General features: G+C 44.4%; 1 protein-coding gene across 1 annotated transcript in view; it reads left to right on the top strand.

Moving 5' to 3' along the window:
* Positions 1–23,850, top strand: part of NT5E (5'-nucleotidase ecto) — a 71,511-nt gene that overhangs the window by 13,619 nt on the left and 34,042 nt on the right. Inside the window, exon 2 of the mRNA XM_005899087.3 lies at positions 23,226–23,448. Coding sequence (XP_005899149.3) covers positions 23,226–23,448 — 223 coding nt within the window. The remainder of the gene's footprint in view (positions 1–23,225; positions 23,449–23,850) is intronic.

Raw genomic sequence — 23,850 nt, 5'->3', positions numbered from 1 at the left:
AGGTCAGAACTATGGTGATGGGGAAAGAAAGGCTGAATCCACCAGGGCCATTTTCAGTAGGACAGGCAGCATGGCACAGGGCTAGGAGGGTGAATTTGGGGTGACTATCTGGGATCAGGTCCCTTCCCTGCCACTTAAAATCTATGGAGTGTGAGCAGGTTCTTGAATCTCCTGGAGGTTTTCTTTCCACAGGTGTAAGGTGGGTGTGATCATGATTTTCTCCCCATAGGTTGTTGTAGGGTTTAAAGGAGATGACAGGGACTTCCCTGGTGGTGCAGTGGCTAAAACTCCACTCTCCCAATGCAGGAGACCTGGGTTTGATCCCTGGTCAGGGAACTAGATCCCACATGCCACAACTAAAGATCCTGCATGCTACAACAAAGACTCAGCACAGCCAAATAAATAAATAAATATTTTTTAATGAATTTTAAAGGAGATGATAGTGTGTGTCAAGTTCTTTACATGGTGCCAGCCACAATCAGGGGTCAGTAAGTGCTGACTGTACTCACCTTCTGTTGGCAGGGGTGGCTCAGAAGAGCTTATAATCAAAAGACGACTAAGAGGGTTCAAGCCTGGGACACAGGGCAAATCAGCGGTGTTTGACACTGCACCTCAAGAGTGCAGAGGTGTAGTAAGATTACCCCCTGACAGCTAAAGCCTCCTATTTCCAGGCTTTTCCTGACTTAGTGGACATGCTTGTGCCCATGGGGTTGTGGCAGACAGAAGCAGTAGAAAGAGATCTGGACAGGACCTCAGGACACCCAGGTTTTACTTCTTGGCTTTTCAAGCTCCTAGCTATGTGAGTTTATTGGAGAAGGAAATGGCAACCCACTCCAGTATTCTTGCCTGGAGAATCCCAGGGACGGGGGAGCCTGGTGGGCTGTCGTCTATGGGGTCACACAGAGTTGGACACGACTGAAGCGACATAGCAGCAGCAGCAGCTATGTGAGTTTGGGCAGCGGATTCCTCATAAAACAAGGGATTTGGAGGGGGTGCTCTGCCCATGTCCTTTCTCAGTGCCTCAGGCCCTGCCCAGGTCTATGTCTTGCTTCTAATCTGCCAACACGGCTCGATTGGTCCCAGGACTTAATAGTACGCACGGGTCTAAGTTGGCCTGACAACTCTTGTTTCTCTTCCACAGTTCCTTTCATAGAAGCTGTTTTCTTGTGGAGGGATGGCTTGGGTCTTCTCCCAGGTACCTCCAGGTAGCTACTGCTTCCAAAGAGGTTTCCAGGATTTTAGATGGAGGGTTATCTGTTTTGTAATAGAAAATGATGGCCAAAGTGGGAGGGTGATAAACCCAGTTTCAAGTCTGTTTTCTGTGAGGTTTACTTACTCTTTCAGTCCACAGATATTCACTTTTCTGGTGGCTCAGATGGTAAAGAATCCACCTGCAATGCAGGAGACCTGGGTTCAATCCCTAGGTTGGGAAGATCCCCTGGAGAAGGGAACAGTACCCACTCCAGTATTCTGGCCTGGAGAATTCCATGGACAGAGGAGCCTGGCGAGGGCTACAGCCCATAGGGTCACAAGGAGTCGGACACAACTGACTGACTTTCACTTAATCGGCTTCCTTTGCAGCTCAGTTGGTAAAGAATCTGCCTGCAGTACAGAAGACCCGGGTTTGATTCCTGGGTTGAGAAGATCCCCTGGAGAAGGAAATGGCAACCCACTCCAGTATTCTTGCCTGGAGAATCTCATGGACAGAGGAGCCTGGCAGGGTACAGTACATGGGGTCACAAGAGTCGGACATAATTTGGTGACTAAACAACCAACCAAGCCTGTGCCAGACTCTGTGCTGAGTACTTTAGACAGTAAACAAGACCTGCCAGAGTGAAACTTACTGTTCAGTGAGGGGATCATGACCATCTGAGCCCTTCCTAACCACATAGAGAGGCTGGGTAAGACCTATGAAGGGGGGTGAGCAGGGAGAAGCAAAGCAAAGCAAAAATGACTGAAATTCTAACACCTGTGCACAAGGATTCTCCAACTACAGATCCTATCTGCAGAAGACAATGCTCAGGTACCATATATGTCCAAATCCACAGTGGGTATGTTTCCCCTCCTCTCAGAAAAGCAATCCCTAAGGAAAGGGAAGTCACCTTATATTCAAATGCTTACAGAGTCTCTCATATCAAGGAAACTGAATTACTTTATCGTCAGTATCAAAGTCACCTGATATTCAAGTGCTTACAGAGTCTCTCATATCAAGGAAACTGAATTACTTTATTGTCAGTAACAAAGTCACCTGATATTCAAGTGCTTACAAAGTCTCTCATATCAAGGAAACAGAGTTACTTTATCTTCAGTTACAAAGCAGCATGTTCTGGGAAGACAGACTAGTCGTGCCAGTTCGGAAAGCTTGAAAGAAATATCTGATGGCAGTGTTTTGTTGTTTTATTTTGTTTAAGCATAGAAAGTTGGTGGTTATTCCTGGAGCTCAGACCTTGAAAGTCGTGCACGTGTGTGGATTGTGGATCCTCAGGTCTTAGTGATATGTGTGAACAGCCCCATCCTATGGCTGTTGTCCCCAGTCTGAGTTCCACATCGGGGCTGGTCTGGGTGAAACCAGCCTCAGGCATGGAGAAAAGGAAGCAGCAGCAGCTTCTGAGCTCATCTTGTCCAGGCATCTGTGTTTGCTTAACTGAAAATGGGAGAAGAAAAAAAAAAGAAAATGGGAGAAGAACTGGACAAGTCACACAACAGATTGGCAGCTTTCCCTGCTTCACTCACAAAACCATCTGGATGCTGTGCAAACACCCTCCCTGTCTGTTCTTCAACTATATAACCAGAACTTGCAAATCCTCTTGACACTTCTTTTCCTTCACTTGAACAGTTGGCTTTATGGTTTAGTCACTAGTTCATGTCTGACACTTGTGACCCCATGGACTGTAGCCTGCCAGGCTCCTCTGTCCATTGAGGTTATCCAGGCAAGAATACTGGAGTGGGTTGCCATTTCCTTCTCAAGTTGGCTCTTTATAGAATCCAAAAATTAGCTGCAGCCTCCTAGCTCCTCAGAGATGTACTGGGTTAGCCAAAGAGTTTATTTGGTTTTTAAATAAAAATAAAAGACATTTTGCATTTTCACAAAGAACTCTATTGAACAGTGTAGTCATCATTTTGTTCTAATACCTTCTGCCTTTTTCAGGCAACTTCATAATTCTGTCTTCCCAAAACGTTTTATCTTTTTGAGCAAAGAACTGTTCTAGGTAACTTTTACAGTCTTCCAGAAAACTGAAAATTTTCCACTAAGAGAATTTTGTAAAGACCAAAATAAATCAGTTCAGTTTAGTTCAGTCACTCACTCGTGTCCAACTCTTTGTGATCCCATGAATCACAGCACGCCAGGCCTCCCTGTCCATCACCAACTCCCAGGGTTCACCCAAACTCATGTCCATCGAGTTGGTGATGCCATCCAGCCATCTCATCCTCTGTCATCCCCTTCTCCTCCTGCCCCCAATCCCTCCCAGCATCAGTCTTTTCCAATGAGTCAACTCTTCGCATGAGGTGACCAAAGTACTGAAGTTCCAACTTTAGCATCAGTCCTTCCAATGAACACCCAGGACCAATCTCTTTTAGAATGGACTGGTTGGATCTCCTTGCAGTCCAAGGGACTCTCAAGAGTCTTCTCCAACACCACAGTTCAAAAGCATCAATTCTTCAGCGCTCAGCTTTCTTCACAGTCCAACTCTCACATCCATACATGACCACTGGAAAAACCATAGCCTTCACTAGATGGACATTTGTTGGCAAAATAATGTCTCTGCTTTTCAATATGCTATCTAGGTTGGTCATAACTTTCCTTCCAAGGAGTAAGTGTCTTTTAATTTCATGGCTGCAATCACCATCTGCAGTGATTTTGGAGCCCAAAAAAATAAAGTCTGACACTGTTTCCACTGTTTCCCCATCTATTTCCCATGAAGTGATGGGACCAGATGCCATGAACTTCGTTTTCTGAATGTTGAGCTTTAAGCCAACTTTTTCACTCTCCTCTTTCACTTTCATCAAGAGGCTTTTTAGTTCCTCTTCACTTTCTGACATAAGGGTGGTGTCATCTGCATATCTGAGGTTATCGATATTTCTCCCAGCAATCTTGATTCCAGCTTGTGCTTCATCCAGCCCAGAGTTTCTCATGATGTATTCTGCATATAAGTTAAATAAGCAGGGTAACAATATACAGCTTTGATGTACTCCTTTCCTATTTGGAACCAGTCTATTGTTCCATGTCCAGTTCTAACTGTTGCTTCCAACCTGCATATAGGTTTCTCAAGAGGCAGGTCAGGTGATCTGGTATTCCCATCTCTTTTAGAATTTTCCACAGTTTATTGTGATCCACACAGTCAAAGGCTTGGGCAGAGTCAATAAAGCAGAAATAGATGTTTTTCTGGAACTCTCTTGCTTTTTCCATGATCCAGCAGATGTTGGCAATTTGATCTCCGGTTCCTCTGCCTTTTCTAAATCCAGCTTGAACATCTGGAAGTTCACGGTTCACGTATTGCTGAAGCCTGGCTTGGAGAATTTTGAGCATTACTTTACTAGCGTGTGAGATGAGTGCCATTGTGTGGTAGTTTGAGCATTCTTTGGCATTGCCTTTCTTTAGGATTGGAATGAAAACTGACCTTTTCCAGTCCTGTGGCCACTGCTGAGTTTTCCAAATTTGCTGGCATTTTGAGTGCAGCACTTTCACAGTATCATCTTCCAGGATTTGAAATAGCTCAACTGGAATTCCATCCTCTCCACTAGCTTTGTTCATAGTGTTGCTTTCTAAGGCCCACTTGACTACACATTCCAGGATATCTGGCTCTAGGTGAGTGATCACACCATCGTACTTATCTTGGTCATGAAGATCTTTTTTGTACGGTTCTTCTGTGTATTCCTGCCACCTCTTAATATCTTCTGCTTCTGTTAGGTCCATACCATTTCTGTCCTTTATTGAGCCCATCTTTGCATGAAATGTTCCCTTGGTATTTCTAATTTTCTTGAGACATCTAGTCTTTCCCATTCTGTTGTTTTCCTCTATTTCTTTGCATTGATCACTAAAGAAGGCTTTCTTATCTCTCCTTGCTATTCTTTGGAACTCTGCATTCAGATGCTTATATCTTTCCTTTTCTCCTTTGCTTTTCGCTTCTCTTCTTTTCACAGCTAGTTGTAAGGCCTCCCCAGACAGCCATTTTGCGTTTTTGCATTTCTTTTCCATGGGGATGTTCTTGATCCCTGTCTCCTGTACAATGTCATGAACCTCTGTCCATAGTTCATCAGGCACTCTATCAGATCTAGTCCCTTAAATCTATTTCTCACTTCCACTGTATAATCATAAGGGATTTGATTTAGGTCATACCTGAATGGTCTAGTGGTTTTCCCTATGTTCTTCAATTTAAGTCTGAATTTGGCAATAAGGAGTTTATTATCTGAGCCACAGTCAGCTCCTAGTCTTGTTTTTGCTAACTGTATAGAGCTTCTCTATCTTTGGCTGCAAAGAATATAATCAGTCTGATTTCGGTGTTGACCATCTGGTGATGTCCATGTGTAGAGTCTTCTCTTGTGTTGTTGGAAGAGGGTGTTTGCTATGACCAGTGCGTTCTCTTGGCAAAACTCTATTAGCCTTTGCTTTGCTTCATTCCATATCCCAAGGCCAAACTTGCCTGTTACCCCAGGTGTTTCTTGACTTCCTACTTTTACCTTCCAGTCCTCTATAATGAAAAGGACATATTTTGGGGGTGTTAGTTCTAAAAGGTCTTGTAGGTCTTCATAGAACCGTTCAACTTCAGCTTCTTCAGCGTTACTATTTGGGGCATAGACTTGGATTACTGTGATATTGAATGGTTTGCCTTGATAACGAACAGAGATCATTCTGTCGTTTTTGAGATTGCATCCAAATACTGCATTTTGGACTCTTTTGTTGACCATGGTAGCTACTCCATTTCTCCTGAGGGATTCCTGCCCACAGTATATATAGATATAATGATATCTATATCATTATATAGATAGATAGATACAGATATATAGATATAATGGTCATCTGAGTTAAACTCACCCATTCCAGTCCATTTTAGTTCTCTGTTTCCTAGAATGTCAACATTCACTCTTGCCATCTCCTGTTTGACCACTTCCAATTTGCCTTGATTCATGGACCTGACATTCCAGGTTCCTCTGCAGTACTGCTCCTTACAGCATTGGACCTTGCTTCTATCACCAGTCACATCTACTACTGGGTATTGTTTTTGCTTTGGCTCCATCCCTTCATTCTTCCTGGAGTTATTTCTCCACTGATCTCCGGTAGCATATTGGGCACCTACTGACCTAGGGAGTTCCTCTTTCAGTATCCTATCATTTTGCCTTTTCATACTGTTCATGGGGTTCTCGAGGAAAGAGTACTGAAGTGGTTTGCCATTCCCTTCTCCAGTGGACCACATTCTGTCAGACCTCTCCATCATGACCCACCCATCTTGAGTGGCCCCACACAGCATGGCTTAGTTTCATTGAGTTAGACAACGCTGTGGTCCATGTGATCAGATGGACTAGTTTTCTGTGATTATGGTTTCAGTGTGTCTGCCCTCTGATGCCTCTCACAACACCTACTGTCTTACTTGGGTTTCTCTTACCTTGGACATGGGGTATCTCTTCATGGCTGCTCCAGCAAAGCACAGCCGCTGCTCCTTATCTTGGACGAGGGGTATCTTCTCACAGCCCCACCTCCTGACCTTGAATGAGGAGTAGCTCCTCTTGGCCCTCCTGCGCCCATGCAACCACCACTCCTTGGACATGGGGTTGCTCCAAAATAAATGGAAATCTGTAAATGCAATGTCTGGTGGATGCGGTGGAGGAATCAGAACTTTGCAGCCAAGCTGTAACAGTTTTTGTCTGTCACCAAAGAAACATGCAGTCTTGCATTATCCTGATGGAAGATTATCCGTTTTCTGTTGACTAATTCTGGATGCTTTTCATTGAGTGCTACCTTCAGTTGGTCTAACTGGGAGCAGTACTAGTTGGAATTAATCATCTGATTTTCTGGAAGGTTTTCTCCTAATAGAAGACTCTTCCAATCCCACCATATACACAATATCACCTCCTTTAAAAGAAGATTGATTGACCTTTGGTGTGGTTGGTGGCAGTTCATTTCAATTGCCCCACAATCTCTTCCATTCCACGTTATTGTGCAGTAACCACTTTTCGTTGCACATCACAATTTGTTCTTAAAATGGAACATCTTGCTTTTCAGTAGAGAATGGCATGTGGAAATATGATCAAGGAAATTTTTTCACTTATGTGGAACGCAAACATCAAAGCAATTAACATAAGCAAGCTGGTACAAATGATTTTCAATGATTGATTTGGATATTTTTAATATGTCAGCTATCTCCCGCGTGGTATAATGGTGATTGTTCTCAGTGTCTCAATTTACTTGCTATCAGCTTCAACTGGTCTATCTGACTGTGGAACATCTTCCAGTGAGACATCTCCAGCTCAGAACTTCACAAATCACTTTTGACACGTTCAATCAGTCACAGTATCTTCTCCATACACTAAATACATCTTTTTTTTGCATTTCAATTGCACTTTCACCTTTTGTGAAATAACAAAGCATAATATGCCAAAGATGTTATCCTCAAAATTAAAATGGCTACACAAAAATTCACCAATTTAGATAAGTTTTTTTAAAAATGCACACTGATATGACAGCTGTCACAATACAAACAAAATTGTTTTGAATAAAGCTAAAAACATCTAAGCACTGCTTGAGCCATCTTGTGGGGGAATCGAATAAGCCTTTTGACCAGCCCAGTAGTGAATCCTTCCTGGAACCCAATTAGTTGAGCAGGTATTTCTAAAGGTAGTGTTGCTGTGGGTATTTTGCATGGGCAGAGAATTAATATAAAATGCTGTCTGTTCAGTACTTGTTTGTTCATTCATTCAACAGACACTGAGTTGTGAGTGAACTGGGTTGAGCTCAGGAATCTTTTCTGCCATTCAGTCAGATGCCACATTCATCTGCCAGGGACTAAGACTGGGGATGTGAAGCACAACCCAACACCAGAAGCAGCCACGACACCTACCTTGTAATCTTCTCTGCTTATGGTTGTTGCTGAGTCTCCCTGAGTGATTGGCAACTATGCCCTGTTGAGTGACAGACCAGAGTTTCCTCTAATCCTTAAACTATAGGGTGTCCTGCAGCCTTCTTCATGGGATGAGCTAGAGTCTAAGTGACTAACTGAATTCACGTGTTGCAAATTTCTGACATATGGCTCTTTGATGTTGTTACAATCGATTTCTGCGGATTAAAACTGAAATTCTTTTCTTCTGCATCATGCATCCTGTGCTGCTCTTAATTCGTCTTTCCGTTGTTTTTCTTCTACCTGGATTTAAGCCTCTTTTCTTATTTGGAACATTTCTGACTGCCTCAGCTTTCATGTCTCCATCCCCACATTTGTTACTACAGCTGATGTCATTGGCCTGTGAGCTTCCCTGACTAGTGCCTCGAAGGTGAAGCTCACGCTTGGAGCCCCGTCCATTTTTAACTGTCAGGGTGAGCCTGCATCTCTGTCAGGCTCTCTCAAACACATTTCTGCCTGTGGTTCCCACTTGCTTTATGAATGCATGGATGGATGTGTTTATTTCATGCTCTCTCCCTGACTGCCCAACCCTTCCTGAGGGCAAAGACCGGGCTGTGTTACTCAGCACTGTGGAAACCTAGAAGAAACCAGTGGGTTGTTTAATGATACTCATCCCTCTCCAGATGCTTGTTATTTATTTTTTTTAACATACTCTTTTCCAGTATGGTTTATCATAGGATCTTTTAAAAAAAAAAAAACTATTTGCAGAAGTCAGAGACCTTACTGTATTTTTTATGATTTTATTTATTTATTTTTGGCTATTCTGTGTCTTCGTTGCTGTTCAGACTTTTCTCTAGTTGCAGCAATTGCGGACTACTCTCTAGCTGTGGGGTGCAGGTTTCTCATTGTGGTAGCTTCTCTTGTTGCAGAGTATGGGCTTTAGGGTGCACGGACTTCAGTAGTTGTGGCTCCCTGGCTCTAGAACACAGGCTCAGTAGTTGTGGCCCACAGGCTTAGTCACTGCACGGCATGTGGGATCTTCCCAGAGCAGGAATGGAACCTGTGTCTCCTGCATTGGCAGGCAGATTCCTTACCACTGAGCCTCCAGGGAAGGCCCTGCCATAGGATCTTGAACATAGTTCTCTGTGCCATACAGGAGGACCTTGCTGTTTATCCATCCCAAATACAATAATTTGGTTTTTTATTAGTTTTATTGAAATATAGCTGATTTGGGGCTTTCCTGGTGACTCAGATGGTAAAAATCTGCCTGCAATGCAGGAGATCTGAATTCAATCCCTGGATTGGAAAGATCCCCTGTAGGAGGGCATGACAACCCATTCCAGTATTCTTGCCTGGAGAATCCCCATGGACAGAGGAGCCTGGCGGGCTATAGTCCATGGGGTTGCAAAGAGTCAAACACCACTGAGCAAATAAGCACACGGCTGATTTACAATGTTTTTAATTACTGCTGTACAGCAAAATGATTCAGTTATACATATATATATATATATACATGTGTATATATACACATTACTTTTTTTAATATCCTTTCCATTATGGTTTACAGGTGCTTGTATTAGCAGCAGTTTGGCAGGATAGTGAAAGTCCCAAATGCCAAAGCCTTGCTTTGTTCCAGTCCTAGCTATGCCTCTTGCTAGTTGTGGAAGCCCCATGCCTCAGGTTTCCCATCTCTGTAAAGGACAAGTAATTAGTACTTATCTCACAGCATTGTAAGAATTGAATAAGTTAATGTATGAACAGGGCTTAGCCATGTAGCATGAAAGTATTGACTATTAATATTTCTTATTGTCATGTATTTTTTTTTCTCTTTCTTGAAATTCCCTTGTGTCAAATTCACTGGTAATTTTCACAGTCCTTCATGGACCAAGCAGGGGCTGTGAAATGCCCCCTTGGTAATTCAGATACCGTATAGGTGGTTGGTCTCCTTGACAGATTCCCGATAGAAAGAGATTTTTAAAAATTCCTTTTTCTTATTAACTGCCTTCATGAAATCTATATAACGTTCATATGTACACACACAAGACACTGAACAGTTAAAAAAACTTAAAAAAAATCTATTCACAAGCAAGTGTCAGTGAGATATTAATAGAAACATAAATGAAGACACAGGAAATGAAAAAGAGAGCCAAACTGAGCTGTGAATTGTGTCAGCTAAGCTTCCAAGCTTATTGTCTGGTTCACCTTCTTCCAAGCAATTTGGTTTCTCTTGTTTTACAACTTCCCTGGTGGCTCACATGGTAAAGAATCTGCCTGCAATGCAGGAGACCCAGATTCAATTTCTGGGTCGGGAAGATCCTCTGGAGAAGGGAATGGCAACCCACTCTAGTATTCTTGCCTGGAGAATCCCGTAGACAGAGGAGCCTGGTGGGCTACAGTCTGTGGGGTCACAAAAAGTTAGTCATGACTGAGCGACTAACACTACTGCTGCTGCTTAACTACTCTTTATCATGTGTGTTTTTATATGCTGTTCTTGAACAGCTTCAGTGGCTCACCTACCAAATCAGAGATGAAAATGGAACCTATTTGAAAGGAGCAGGTGGGTGGGTGGTTTTATTATTCCTTCAGTAAACACCTGCTGAGCCGCTGGTGCCAGGCTCTCATCTGGCATTACCAAGGACCGTGGGACAATTGACACCGCTCCTGCCTCCGGGAGAAAGACATGAACAGACAGCGGCAGCAGGATGTGGTGGATGTGACAGGAGGGCCGTCTGTGGTGGCGGCGCCACTGAAGCTTTCTCACACACACTTGAGCTGCGTCTGAGGTAGTTCTTACACGCAGGTGGCTTTGTCTTCCTGGAACCGAAGGTGCCTGGTCAGGCAGAAAAAAAAAAAAATGAGGCAAACTCAGGGAGATCATAGAAGGGCTGGTTTAGCATCTGAGCAGGAAGGATTTCAGTGGGAAGCAGGGAGCCTTGTAGAGACACCCAGCAGGGCTGGAAGTGTTTGGGGACGTGCATTCTGGTGGCCCCCCAGCAGTGGGCAGGAGGTCTGAAGCCAGAGACTGGCTCAGAGGTTCTCGAAATGTCTAGGTGAGAAACGATGAGACAGAGTGGGGCAGTGGGAGTGCCTGGAGGAGGGGAGCCCTGGAGGGGATGGTGAAGGAGCAGAAACAAAGGGGTTTTCTGGCTGGGTCGCCAGGAGGGGAGGCCTGAGTGGGAGCGGAGACCTGTGGGGGAGGGGAGGCCTGAGGGAGAGGGGAGGTCTGCCCCGTGCTGCACTGGGGATTGCTCTTTCCTAGCACCCGGAACCACATGCATCCTCACAGTAACCTTCATGGGTTATTGAGGGCACGTGTTCTGCTGGCTGATTGGTGGGGACTGCCTGGCCAACAGACTATGCAGAGCAGGGATCCATGGGTAGGGTACAGAGCGGGCAGTGAGCACCAGGTTTCTCCCAGGCAATTCCATGCAACACCTCCTGCAACAGGAGCCCAACTCTCTGCCCCACCGCCGACCCAGTTTCAGTGTCTGTAATCCCCTCATCTGGGTTCAAGCTGGGCTGGCCTGAAATTGGGGTGGGGGATGTCATTTCAAACTTGGGAGAAAAATCTACGTTTTCTGGTACACTTGAAATAAAAATACTGCTGCGGGTTGACGCAAACCAACCAAGGATGTAGCATCAGACACTAGTCAGAGCTGGGCCACTGTGACTGCCGCCGCACAGCTTGCTTTATTCAGGGAGGCCTGGCATGTTCTTGGCCTGAGAGACTCTCTCTCTTTGGGTTTTGCTGCTCGCTTGCCTTTTGTGGCTCTGTGTTCTGTGAAAATTATCACTATGTGGCTGCTGTGTCCACTCATCAGAGGGTTTCAGAACAGAACTCTTTATCAGTCTGGTGCCAGAGCCCAGAGGCACTGTATCTGAACCTTTTTCCCACTGCAGCCCACACAGACAGGCCAACACCAGTACAGGTTACAGAGAAGAAGCTGCTGGGAACACCACCCAGGGACTGAGAACCAGTAACCCCAGCCTTGGGCATTCAGTCTCAGTCTCTTTTTTTCCTCTTCCTCACCAATCATTTATTAAGTTGTTTTTTCATCCAGTAGATATTTACCGAGCATTTCCCCTGTGGTAGCTACATTTATTTTTTATTTATTTATTTGGCTGTGCCAGGTGTATTTGTCAGATGGGATCGAGTTCCCTGACCAAGGATCAAACCTGGGCCCCCTGCATTGGGAGCATGGATTCTTAACCACTGGACTACTAGACAAGTCCATTTTAAATAGATTATGGGACTTGATTAATGCATATTCCTTTTTTTTTTCAAATTTACTTTATTGATTTACAATGTTGAATTAATTTCTACTGTACAGCAAAGTGATTCATTCAAAGTGTACATTCTTTTTCCTATTCTTTTCCATAATGGTTTGCCACAGGATATAGAATATAGGTCCCTGTGCTATACAGTAGGAACTTGTTGTTTATCCATTCTGTATATAATAATTTGCATCTGCTAACCCAAACTCCCAATCCATCCTTCCCCCACCCTCCTTCCACCTTGGTAAACACAACTCTCTTTGTCCATGAGTCTGTTTCATAGTTAAGTTCATCCGTGTCATATTTTAGAGTACACCTCTAAGTGATACCGTACAATATTTGCCTTTCTCTGTCTGACTTACTTCCCTTAGTATGATAATCCCTAGGTCCATCCACTTTGATGCAGATGCCATCATTTCATTCTCTTTATGGCTGAGTAATGTTCCATTGTATATATGTACTGCATCTCCTTTATCCACCAATTAATGCAGACTTCAATAACAGACAGAAACGGCTCTGATCAATCACTTGTAACTGGAGAATTCAGAAAATGGGAGATTTCTCCATAAAGACTAAATATTCTGGCATAATAAGCATTAGTCATTCAGTTTTGTCCATCTCTCTGTGACCCCATGGACCAGGCTCCTCTGTCCATGGGATTCTCCAAGCAAGAACACTGGAGTGGGTTGCCATTTCCTGCTCCAATTCTGGCATAATGGGAGACCTTTATAGAAGGCCAGCCAGTGGCCACTGACCTCTGTGTCCCCTCCTGGGGACCATGAAGAAGGAGCAGAAGGCTCAGGTTTTGGCCCTCTTCCCTGTGTCAGCCCCAGTGCCACCCACTCCAACGCCAAGGGCTTTGTTTCTCTCACTCTCACCCTGAGGATGTTCTTATTTGCCCTTGTTCATTCATTTACTCAGCACCACTGAGAGCATGTGTTTATGGATGAAGGGAGTAAATGAAGAAATAGCAGCTTCTCTTAGGAAAAGCTTTGAGAAAGAAAAAAACTGGACGTGGGCATGAGGCCTCACAGGACAAGGTGGTCAGGCGCGCCTTGTCAGGTGACAGCTGGATTCAGATGCAGGTTCCATCTGCACTCTTTGTGGAACAAACATGGTAAAAGAGAGAAACATCAGGAAGGGTGTGAAATCATTTGCTCTAGCACATGTTCTTCTCTGAAGTTTTATTTTACTGTTGTTGGAAGTCAATAGATTTCACGCTTATCATTATTATCTTCATGCAGGCATGGAGAACAATTTCATCTCAAGTATCAGTCTCTAGTTAATTGACAGTAACTCCCTGCAGGGCCAGGAAAAGAAGAGTTTTGAGATTCATTTCAAACTCGGTGGGGAAGACTGACTCCATCAGTTATTCAGCATCCGCCCCAGATAGAGGAAGGGATGGGGGACTGTGGCAATATGACATCATGTATTTGTTTTCATTGGGTGGATACTAGGTACTTTCCATTGACTTCAGTATCTACAAGATGGTAATTGACTGTTTCTTGACTTCCTACTTTTGCATTCCAATCCCCTATAATGAAAAGGACATCTTTTTTGGGTGTTAGTTCTAAAAATCTTGTAGGTTTTCATAGAACCATTCAACTTCAGCTTCTTCAGCATTACTGGTCGGGGCATAGACTTGGATTACCGTAATATTGAATGGTTTGCCTTGGAAATGAACAGAGATCATTCTGTTGTTTTTAAGAGTGCATCCAAGTACTGCAATTTGGACTCTTTTGTTGTTTATGATGGCTACTCCATTTCTTCTAAGGGATTCTTGCCCACAGTAGTAGATATAATGGTCATCTGAGTTAAATTCACCCATTCCAGTCTGTTTTAGTTTGCTGATTCCCAGAATGTTGACGTTCACTCTTGCCATCTGCTGTTTGACCACTTCCAATTTGCCTTGATTCATGGACCTTACATTCCAGGTTCCTATGCAATATTGCTCTTTACAGCATGAGACCTTGCTTCTATCACCAGTCACACCCACAACTGGGTGTTGTTTTTACTTTGGCTCCATCTCTTCATTCTTTCTGGAATTATTTCTCCACTGGTCTCCAGTAGCATACTGGTCACCTACCGACCTGGGGAGTTCATCTTTCAGTGTCCTATCTTTTTGCCTTTTCATACTGTTCACAGGGTTCTCAAGGAAAGAATACTGAAGTGGTTTTCCATTCCCTTCTCCAGTGGACCACATTCTGTCAGACCTCTCCACCATGACCCATCCGTCTTGGGTAGCCCTACATGGCATGGCTTAGTTTCATTGAGTTAGACAAGGCTATGGTCTGTTTGATCAGATTGGCCTGTTGTCTGTGATTGTGGTTTCAGTCTGTCTGCCCTCTGATGCCCTCTCTCAGTGCCTACCATCTTACTTGGGTTTCTCTTACCTTGGACGTGGGGTATCTCTTCATGGCCCCCAGAAGTCAAAAAACACCTGGAGTAACAGGCAAATTTGGTCCTGGACTACAGAATGAAGCAGGGCAAAGGTTAATAGAGTTTTACCAAGAGAACACACTGGTCATAGTAAACACCCTCTTCCAACAACACAAGAGAAAGCTCTACACATGGATGTCACCAAATAGCCAACATCAAAATCAGACTGTCTATATTCTTTGCAGCCAAATATGGAGAAGCTCTATACAGTCAGCAAAAACAAGACCAGGAGCTGACTGTGGCTCAGATCATGAACTCCTTATTGCCAAATTCAGACTTAAATTGAAGAACATAGGGAAAACCACTAGACCATTCACGTATGACTTAAATCAAATCCCTTATGATTATATGATGGAAGTGAGAAATAGATTTAAGGGACTAGATCTGATAGACAGAGTGCCTGAAGAACTATGGACGGAGGTTCGTGACATTGTACAGGAGACAGGGATCAAGACCATCCACAAGAAAAAGAAATGCAAAAAGGCAAAATGGCTGTCTGAGGAGGCCTTACAAATAGCTATGAAAAGATGAGATGCCAAAAGCAAAGGAGTAAAGGAAAGATATACCTATCTGAATGCAGAGTTCCAAAGAATAACAAGGAGAGATAAGAAAGCCTTCCTCAGTGATCAATGCAAAGAAATAGAGGAAAACAATAGAATAGAAAGACTAGAGATCTCTTCAAGAAAATTAGAGATACCAAGGGAACATCTCATACAAAGATGGGCTCAATAAAGGACAGAAATGGTATGGACCTAACAGAAGCAGAAGATATTAAGAAGAGGTGTCAAGAATACATAGAACTGTACAAAAAAGATCTTCACGACCAAGATAGTGACAATGGTGTGATCAGTCACCTAGAGCCAGACATCCTGGAATGTGAAGTCAAGTGGGCCTTAGAAAGCATCACTATGAACAAAGCTAGTAGAGGGGATGGAATTCCAGTTGAGTTATTTCAAATCCTAAAGGATGATGCTGTGAAAGTGCTGCACTCAATATGCCAGCAAATTTGGAAAACTCAGCAGTGGCCACAGGACTGGAAAACGTCAGTTTTCATTTCAATCCTAAAGAAAGGCAATGCCAAAGAATGCTCAAACTACCACACAATTGCACTCATCTCACATGCTAGTAAAGTAATGCTCAAAATGCTCCAAGCCAGGCTTCAGCAATACGTGAACTGTGAACTTCCAGATGTTCAAGCTGGATTTAGAAAATGCAGAGGAACCAAAGATCAAACAGCCAACATCTGCTGGATCATCAAAAAAGCAAGAGAGTTCCAGAAAAACATCTATTTCTGCTTTATTGACTCTGCCCAAGCCTTTGACTGTGTGGATCACAATAAACTGTGGAAAATTCTGAAAGAGATGGGAATACCAGACCACCTGACCTGCCTCTTGAGAAATCTGTATGCAGGTCAGGAAGCAACAGTTAGAACTGAACATGGAACAACAGATTGGTTCCAAATAGGAAAAGGAGTACGTCAAGGCTGTATATTGTCACCCTGCTTATTTAACTTCTATGCAGAGTACATCATAAGAAATGCTGGGCTGGAAGAAGCACAAGCTGGAATCAAGATTGCCGGGAGAAATATCAATAACCTCAGATATGCAGATGACACCACCCTCAGGGCAGAAAGTGAAGAACTAAAGAGCCTCTTGATGAGAAAGAGGAGAGTGAAAAAGTTGGCTTAAAGCTCCGGTCCCATCACTTCATGGCAAATAGATGAGGAGACAGTGGAAACAGTGGCTGACTTTATTTTCCTGGGCTCCAAAATCACTGCAGATGGTGACTGCAGCCATGAAATTAAAAGACACTTACTCCTTGGAAGGAAAGTTATGTACAAACTAAACAGCATATTGAAAAGCAGAGACGTTACTTTGCCAACAAAGGTCTATCTAGTCAAGGGTATGGTTTTTCCAGTAGTCATGTATGGATATGAGAGTTGGACTATAAAGAAAGCTGAGCGCCGAAGAATTGATGCTTTTGAACTGTAGTGTTGGAGAAGACTCTTGAGAGTCCCTTGGACTGCAAGGAGATCCAACCAGTCCATCCTTAAGGAGATCAGTCCTGAGTGTTCATTGGAAGGACTGATGTTGAAGCTGAAACTCCAATACTTTGGCCACCTGATGTGAAGAGCTGACTCATTTGAAAAGACCCTGATGCTGGGAAAGATTGAGGGCAGGAGGAGAAGGGGACGACAGAGGATGAGATGGTTGGATGGCATCACTGACTCAATGGACATGAGTTTGGGTAAACTCCGGGAGTTGGTGATGGACACGGAGGCCTGGCTTGCTGCGGTCCATGGGTCGCAAAGAATAGGACATGACTGAGCGACTGAACTGAACTGAATTGACTGTTAAATTCTCATTAGCATTCAGTTTAATGATAATAAATGAATAAATAGGCATGTGGTCACCGTATAAGCCCCTTAAAATGGGTATATGTCAGGAATTGCTTATCCCCAAAAGGAAGTTAGACTTTGTCCTGCATTCAGAATTAATGAGAGTTATAAACCAATGATGGTAACACAAGCTTTCCCTCACTCCTCACTTCAGAATGTTTTTAATCAAAACAAGAAACTCCAGATGAATTCATTCTTCTTTTGCTGATTCAACCAGATGAATTCATTCTTCCATTGCTGATTCATACGACCTGAAAAGCCTTTTGGGCCCTGTCTTTGCAGAGTTTCTGCAAAGCCTTTCACAAACTATACACAGCAAATATACATGCTAAGTCGCTTCAGTCATGTCTGACTCTGTGCTACCCTATGGACTGTATCCTGCCAGGCTCCTCTGTCCATGGGATTCTCCGTGGACAAGCAATACTGGAGTGGGTTCCCATGCCCTCCTCCAGGGAGTCTTCCTGACCCAGGGATTGAACCTGCATTTCTTATGTCTCCTGCTTTGGCAGGGAGGTTCTTTACCACTAGTACCACCTGGCATGCAAATGTAAATATTCACAAATGCCTGCAGTTGGGGTTAAAAACATCTGACTGTGTTCTGCAGAATTTATTTAACAACAACAGGATTTTGAGTCAGAGAAGAAGCATATCTCCTTTGTCCTTACATTTCAGTTTGCTTTTAGCTTTAAAAGGCAAGCAAGGGAAATCCCTGGCGGTTCAGGATTAGGACTCTGCACTTTCACCACCAGGGCCTGGGTTCAGCCACTAGTTAGGGAACTAAGATCCCACAAGTCTCACAGCACAGCCAAAAATTTTTTTAATTTTATAAATAAAAAAGAAGAAGAAGAATAAAAGGCTGGCAATATTCCAGGTATTTGGATGATTGAAAATACTGGGCTGAGCCAGGTAGAGAACATGAAAAGTCTCTTTCTTATATGATCATCAAGTTTTGTTTTGCTTTTAACAGTGAGAACCCCGGGGTTCTCCTACACCAAGGAAGTGATGAGGATAATAAGCTGGGGTTAGACCAGACGCTCTCATTGTGTTCCTATGATCCCAGTGTTGGAGATACTGAAAAAGGTCTTTTGTGAGGTTCGACTCTCTTAAATTACAGAAAAGTGCATTTGGTGAAATTTAGTGTTTGTATTAAAAGTATTCAAGGTGATGACAGTGCTAGAACTAGTGGCTGAATAGGGCTCTCAAATTAACAAATGAATGAAAATGAGTTTCGTTTCTAGTACTGGAAATGAAATGTTTGGAAAGCAGAAAAGTGAGAAAAAATGTGAGAATGTCCTTTAGGGCCAGGAAAATCACTTGCTTATGTGAGGATTAGAGTGATAAGTGGCACAGAAGAGGTTAGCTCATATCAGGGTATGGTACAACATAAGTTGGTACACGTTAGTTGGGCAAAGCAGCAAAAAATCAACAAGCATACATATGAGAAGGTGGACAGGGTCTTCAGAGAGGACCCGAGAAGACGTAATAATACTGCAATGTGAATTTCTAAATTCTTATACTGGGGCTTCCCTAATGGCTCAGTGGTAAAGAATCTGCCCGCCAACACAGGAGACATGTGTTCAATCTCTGGATTGGAAGATCCCCTGGAGAGGGAAATGGCAGCTCATTCCAGTATTCTTGCCTGGGAAATGCCATGGATAGAGGAGCCTGAAGGGCTACAGTCCATGGGGTTGCAAAAGAGTCAAACAGGACTTAGAGATTCAACAGCAACAACATGGTTGCCCTACAAAGTTTCTGTGAGATATAAAGGAACAAGGAAAGACTATAGGCTCTGTTACATTGTATCTTTATTGCTCTAAGTTCTACTCCTAGGCAGACTCTTCCTGAAGTATTTTCACATTATTAATAAAAGCAATAGGAACGAATGAAGAAGCAGTGTGTTTCACAAGTTTCCTGTGTGCCGGCAGGGTGTGGGAGCAGGTGTCCTCAGGTGAACTGCACGATCCTTCCCCTGCAGAGTGGACAAATGGTGGAGCTCTGATAGGTGCAGGAGAACAGGAGGGAGCAGGCAAAGTCAAGGTCAGAAGGTGGAAGCGCCGAGTTTCTAGAGATACGCATTTACAAAGGGATTGTTCTGCTTTGGTATTTGTAGGACGAATTAGCTGTGTGTAGGAGAAAGAAATTGATGGAGGATTTTTCTGTTCATTTATTTATTCATTTGATGCTGCATCCTTGCTCTCTTCCCAAAACTGTGCTGCATGGTAAGGGACTCAGTGGGCAGGTGCAGGGTCTGCCAGGGCTGCCATGAGGGGACCATCAAGCACAGGAAGGACTGCTAACTCAGGGAGGACCTTGAGTGTTTGGGGTCTTTCTTCCAGAAGGTCCATTGGCCTTCAGGAGCTAGAGTAATTAGTTGAATAAGGCAGTAAAGGCCTGGCATGGGAAAGGAATGTTTTATCTTCCTATCTATGTATATATCTTTTTATTATTATTTTTGGCTGTGGTGGGTCTTCATTGCTGTGCGTGGGCTTTCCCTGGTTGCAGTGAGCAGGGGCAACTCATCTTTGTGTGAGGGCTTCTCACTGCGGGCTTCTCCTGTTGAGCACCAGCTCTAGAGCACTGGCTCAGTAGTTGTGACTCATAGGCTTTGTTGCTGCATGGCATGGGGATCTTCCAGGACCAGGGATTGAACCAGTGTCCCTTGTGTCGCAAGGCAGATTCTTAACCACTGGACCACCAAAGGAACCCCTTCTATGTATATATCAATCAATCAGCAATTATGTATCATATGCACATGCATGCATGCTCAGTTGCTTCAGTTGGGTCAGACTCTTTGCAACCCCATGCACTCTAGCCTGTCAGGCTTCTCTGTCCATGGGTTTCTCCAAACAAGAATACTGGAGTGGGTTGCCATGCCCTCATCCAGGGGATCTTCCCAACCCAGGGTTGGAACCCATGTCTCCTGTGTCTCCTGCATTGCAGGTCGATTCCTTACCACTACGCCACCAGGGAAGTCCATGTATCATATACAGAGGGATAAAGATAAGTGAAAACACAGAAAACTGTGAGTAGTCAGGAATTTATTTTGAGTCCTTACTCTCTTATGCAAAGCCAATTATAGCCAAGCATAGAGGTTAAGAAAGTTGAAGTCAAACAGAAGTGGCTCTGGTCCCAGCTCCACTCCTTACTAATTTTGTGACCTTGAACCATTCATTTAATGTCTCTAGATCTCAGTTTTTCCCCTCTGTAACACAAGCATAGTAATAATACCAACGTCACAGGACAAAACCAGGTTTGCTACACAAAATCACCTTACCTGATGCTGGTGTGTGGCATGTACTTAGTAAATACTGACTCGCTGTCATTACAGCTTTTGTTTTATTCATTCATTCCTCTTCCGGAGGAAGCCTCAGTTTAGAAATGTGTTCAGGTCACTGCTCATGAATGATGGAGCCTCCAGGCCTGTCTGGAGGTGGGTGTCTGAAGGAAGCTGCAAGAGAAGGCAAGACCAGACCTCAAAGGGCTCAGGACATTGAACTTTATCACAGAGGAAGTTCAGATGGAGCCTCTCAGGACCTTTAAGGTCAGGACCAACAAGTTCAGATTTGCATTTTAGAAAGATGATTCTGGCAGCAAGGTGCAGGTTTAGAGACAGCAGTGGTGGCATCTGAAGGCCCGGCTGGGGGACAGGGTTGGAAGTGAGGGTACCAGGACCACATGCAGGTGGGAGCAATGGGGTAGGCTGAACTGGAGCTTTTAAATAAAGCGAGAGATGCTGGTGGGAGGTAAGGAGAGGGAGTGAGCGAGTGGGAGGGATTCGGGTGCTCCAGGGTTTCTGGCTGCAACTGACTGGGGAAAGGGCAGTACCTTGGACCAAGATGGGGATCCCAGAGGCAGGAGCTTGAGCGCAATAAGCTTGGGGTGCCTGTGAGACTCAGGGCAATGTCCACATGGCAGCCAGACATAGAGATGCAGAGTCAAGTTGGGGTTGTAGATGTTCAGTTGGGTGTTGAAAGTGTGGGTGGCAGCGACAGCGTTCAGGCAACTCTTGCACACCTCCAAGCACACTCTCTCCCTGCCAGGCAGAGAGGTGGAAAGGCAGCCAAGGTCACCACTTTCAGGGCTTTACACTCAAGTCCAAGGAGGAGACACCAAGCAAGACAAATAAAGGAAAACTGTAAGTCCAGCTGTTGCTGAGTACTAGCAGTATAATGGTAAAGTGCAAGGCAGCTGACGCATTGACAATCTTTCATGAACAGCTATGGAAACATTCATTAAAAAAAACCTGTACAGTTAAGCCAGATTATTATGAGTTATTGTAACCTCATAAGGCAGACTTATTTCACCATAGGAAGAAACCATGATGTTCTAAGAATACAAGAGAAAAAGACAATTACCCAAGACTGGGAGGACCTTTAAGTAGGTCAGCCTTTAAGAGGGAAGCACTTAGGTAAGAGGAAGAAGTCAAAATGAGCAGATATTCAGAGATGGGATAAAAGGCAAGTTCAGAAATTCTGAGTTTAATCAGGAAGACAGGTACATGGAAACATGAAGACACTGTGCTGCTTTCTTCGTGGAAACACGTGCAGATGAGGACGTGATGCACACGGCCCTTTGAGTGTGGGTCCTGGCGAGGGTCACCTGCCAGGCAGATGAGGAGCTCCAGCACTGAGCGGGGTGAAGGCTGGAGGTGAAGGTCCCAGTGACTCAGGGGCACTCCTTGTGGGGAGGACCCCACGGATGTGCAGAACAAGCTGCTACACGGTGGAATGGGTAGGAAGGAGGAGGATGGGGACAGTCAGAGAACAGGGGGATGGGGGTGTTCATGTAGATGGAGGGGTCACCAGTCAGCACTTCTAAGCCTGTTCCCAGATGACCCTCAAAGTGAAGCAAAATCAAGTGTGCTGTATAGAAAGTTTGAACTCACTGAGTTAAGTACTAAGATAGCAAATCAGCCTTGGCAGCCAGAGCCCGTGGGTGGGTGGCTGCAGTGGGTAAGTTTTTTCCAGGAGACGGATAGAGAAGGAGTGGAAGGCTTTGGGGGAGGTGGCCAGCCGGTCCTCTTTTGTTAGCATCACCCTGGGGAAAGATACCAGACGTCAGGGTGATAGCTCTGGCTCAGCACCTACTCCCCAAGCAGTGAGGAAAGGGAGCTAGGGAATAAGTTGGGAGTAGGGTGTCTTGTGTTAAAGCATGCCAGGTCCTCCCAGAGCCCTGGCTCGGAGCCCATCCAGAGCCCCAAAGGCCTGTGGTGGTTTCATCCTACTCATCCTTGGATGTGAAGCTGCTGAGAGTGAAACCTAGGGTGACCCAGAACTGACAGGAAGCAGAAACCAATGCTCTGCTATCAAAGTGCAATATCCTGCTTGCCTTTGGGAATCCTCCCCTTCCCAGAAGAACAGAGGACCACGGAGTACTAGGGAAGAAACAGCTATGGGAACGTAAGGGTGTCATGACCCAGGGGATGGGAGCTGTGTCAGGGAGGGGATGCCTCAAGTGTCTGTTCATCACACGACTCCAGCCCCTTTTGCTAAAGTCCTGTTGATTTTAACAGTTGTCCCCAGCATATGGGAATGGAATGATTGGTTTGGTGAATTGAGATATGGGCTTATGAGAGAAGGGGCTGGACAGAGCCTGGTAAATGCAGACTCTCAACCTGCCCCAGACCTGGAGGTGGAGGACACTGACCTGTCTGCGAGTGCCTTCCACACACATTGACGTCACCTCAGCAGGTGATACAGGGCCTGGGGTTTGGAAATCTGCCTGGTGATCTGACTGCCCCTGGGCCTGACCCCAGGGCTCCGGAGTAAAATCTCTGAGCCTGAGGAGGACATCAGTCATACAGTCAGCTTCCTAGAGCTTCTCCAGTTTTCAGAACTCTGTGCTAAGGTCTTTTTTGTTGTTGTTGTTTTTTCGGCTGTGCCATATGCTTTGTGGGATCTTAGTTCCCTGACCAGGAATTGAACCCATGTCATCCACAGTGAAAGCATGGAGTCCTAACCAGTGAACCAGTAGGGAATTCCCCAAGGTAATATTCTCTGAAGTATGTTTTTACTGGCAATTTCAGAGTACCTAATTCTTTTTCTCTTTTCCCTTTCCACCAGGCACTGGGAAATCATGAATTTGATAATGGTGTGGAAGGCCTGATTGATCCACTACTCAAAGAGGTCAATTTTCCAATTCTGAGCGCAAACATTAAAGCCAAGGGGCCTCTAGCGTCTAAAATTTCAGGACTTTATTCACCATATAAAATTCTTACTGTTGGTGATGAAGTTGTGGGGATTGTTGGATACACTTCAAAGGAAACCCCTTTCCTCTCAAATCCAGGTATTTTCTTCTTTTACAGCACTCATTGCTTGAAAATAGGTGGCACTAAATCAGTGTGGCATTATTTTTCTGGATGGTTGGTCAAAGTAGGAACAGTGTGTGGTGTTGGCCACTTGTGGATGTCATTGAAATATCAATTTAGTGGTTTCCAGTTGCCCTAAGTAACTTCTTAAAGACCCTTGCTCTCCTGCTCAGTGAAATGTTGACATCAACAGTAACATTGCTTAATTCAGCATATTCAGAATTTGGATGAGAGGGCCATTTATATCCTGTGCTGATGTCAGAAGGAGTCATTTATTGGGAAATGAGAGTCACGTAACTCACCCCTTTTTTCTGTGGAACCAGGGAGCCCAGAGCCAGGGTTTTACCTCAATTTCCTTTTTTCTAGTATGATTATTCTAT

Source organism: Bos mutus, chromosome 9 (genome assembly GCF_027580195.1).
Source record: "Bos mutus isolate GX-2022 chromosome 9, NWIPB_WYAK_1.1, whole genome shotgun sequence".
Taxonomy (NCBI): Eukaryota; Metazoa; Chordata; class Mammalia; order Artiodactyla; family Bovidae; genus Bos; species Bos mutus.
The sequence above is the reverse complement of the archived record's forward strand: the minus strand, read 5'-3'. Positions and strand labels throughout refer to the sequence as shown.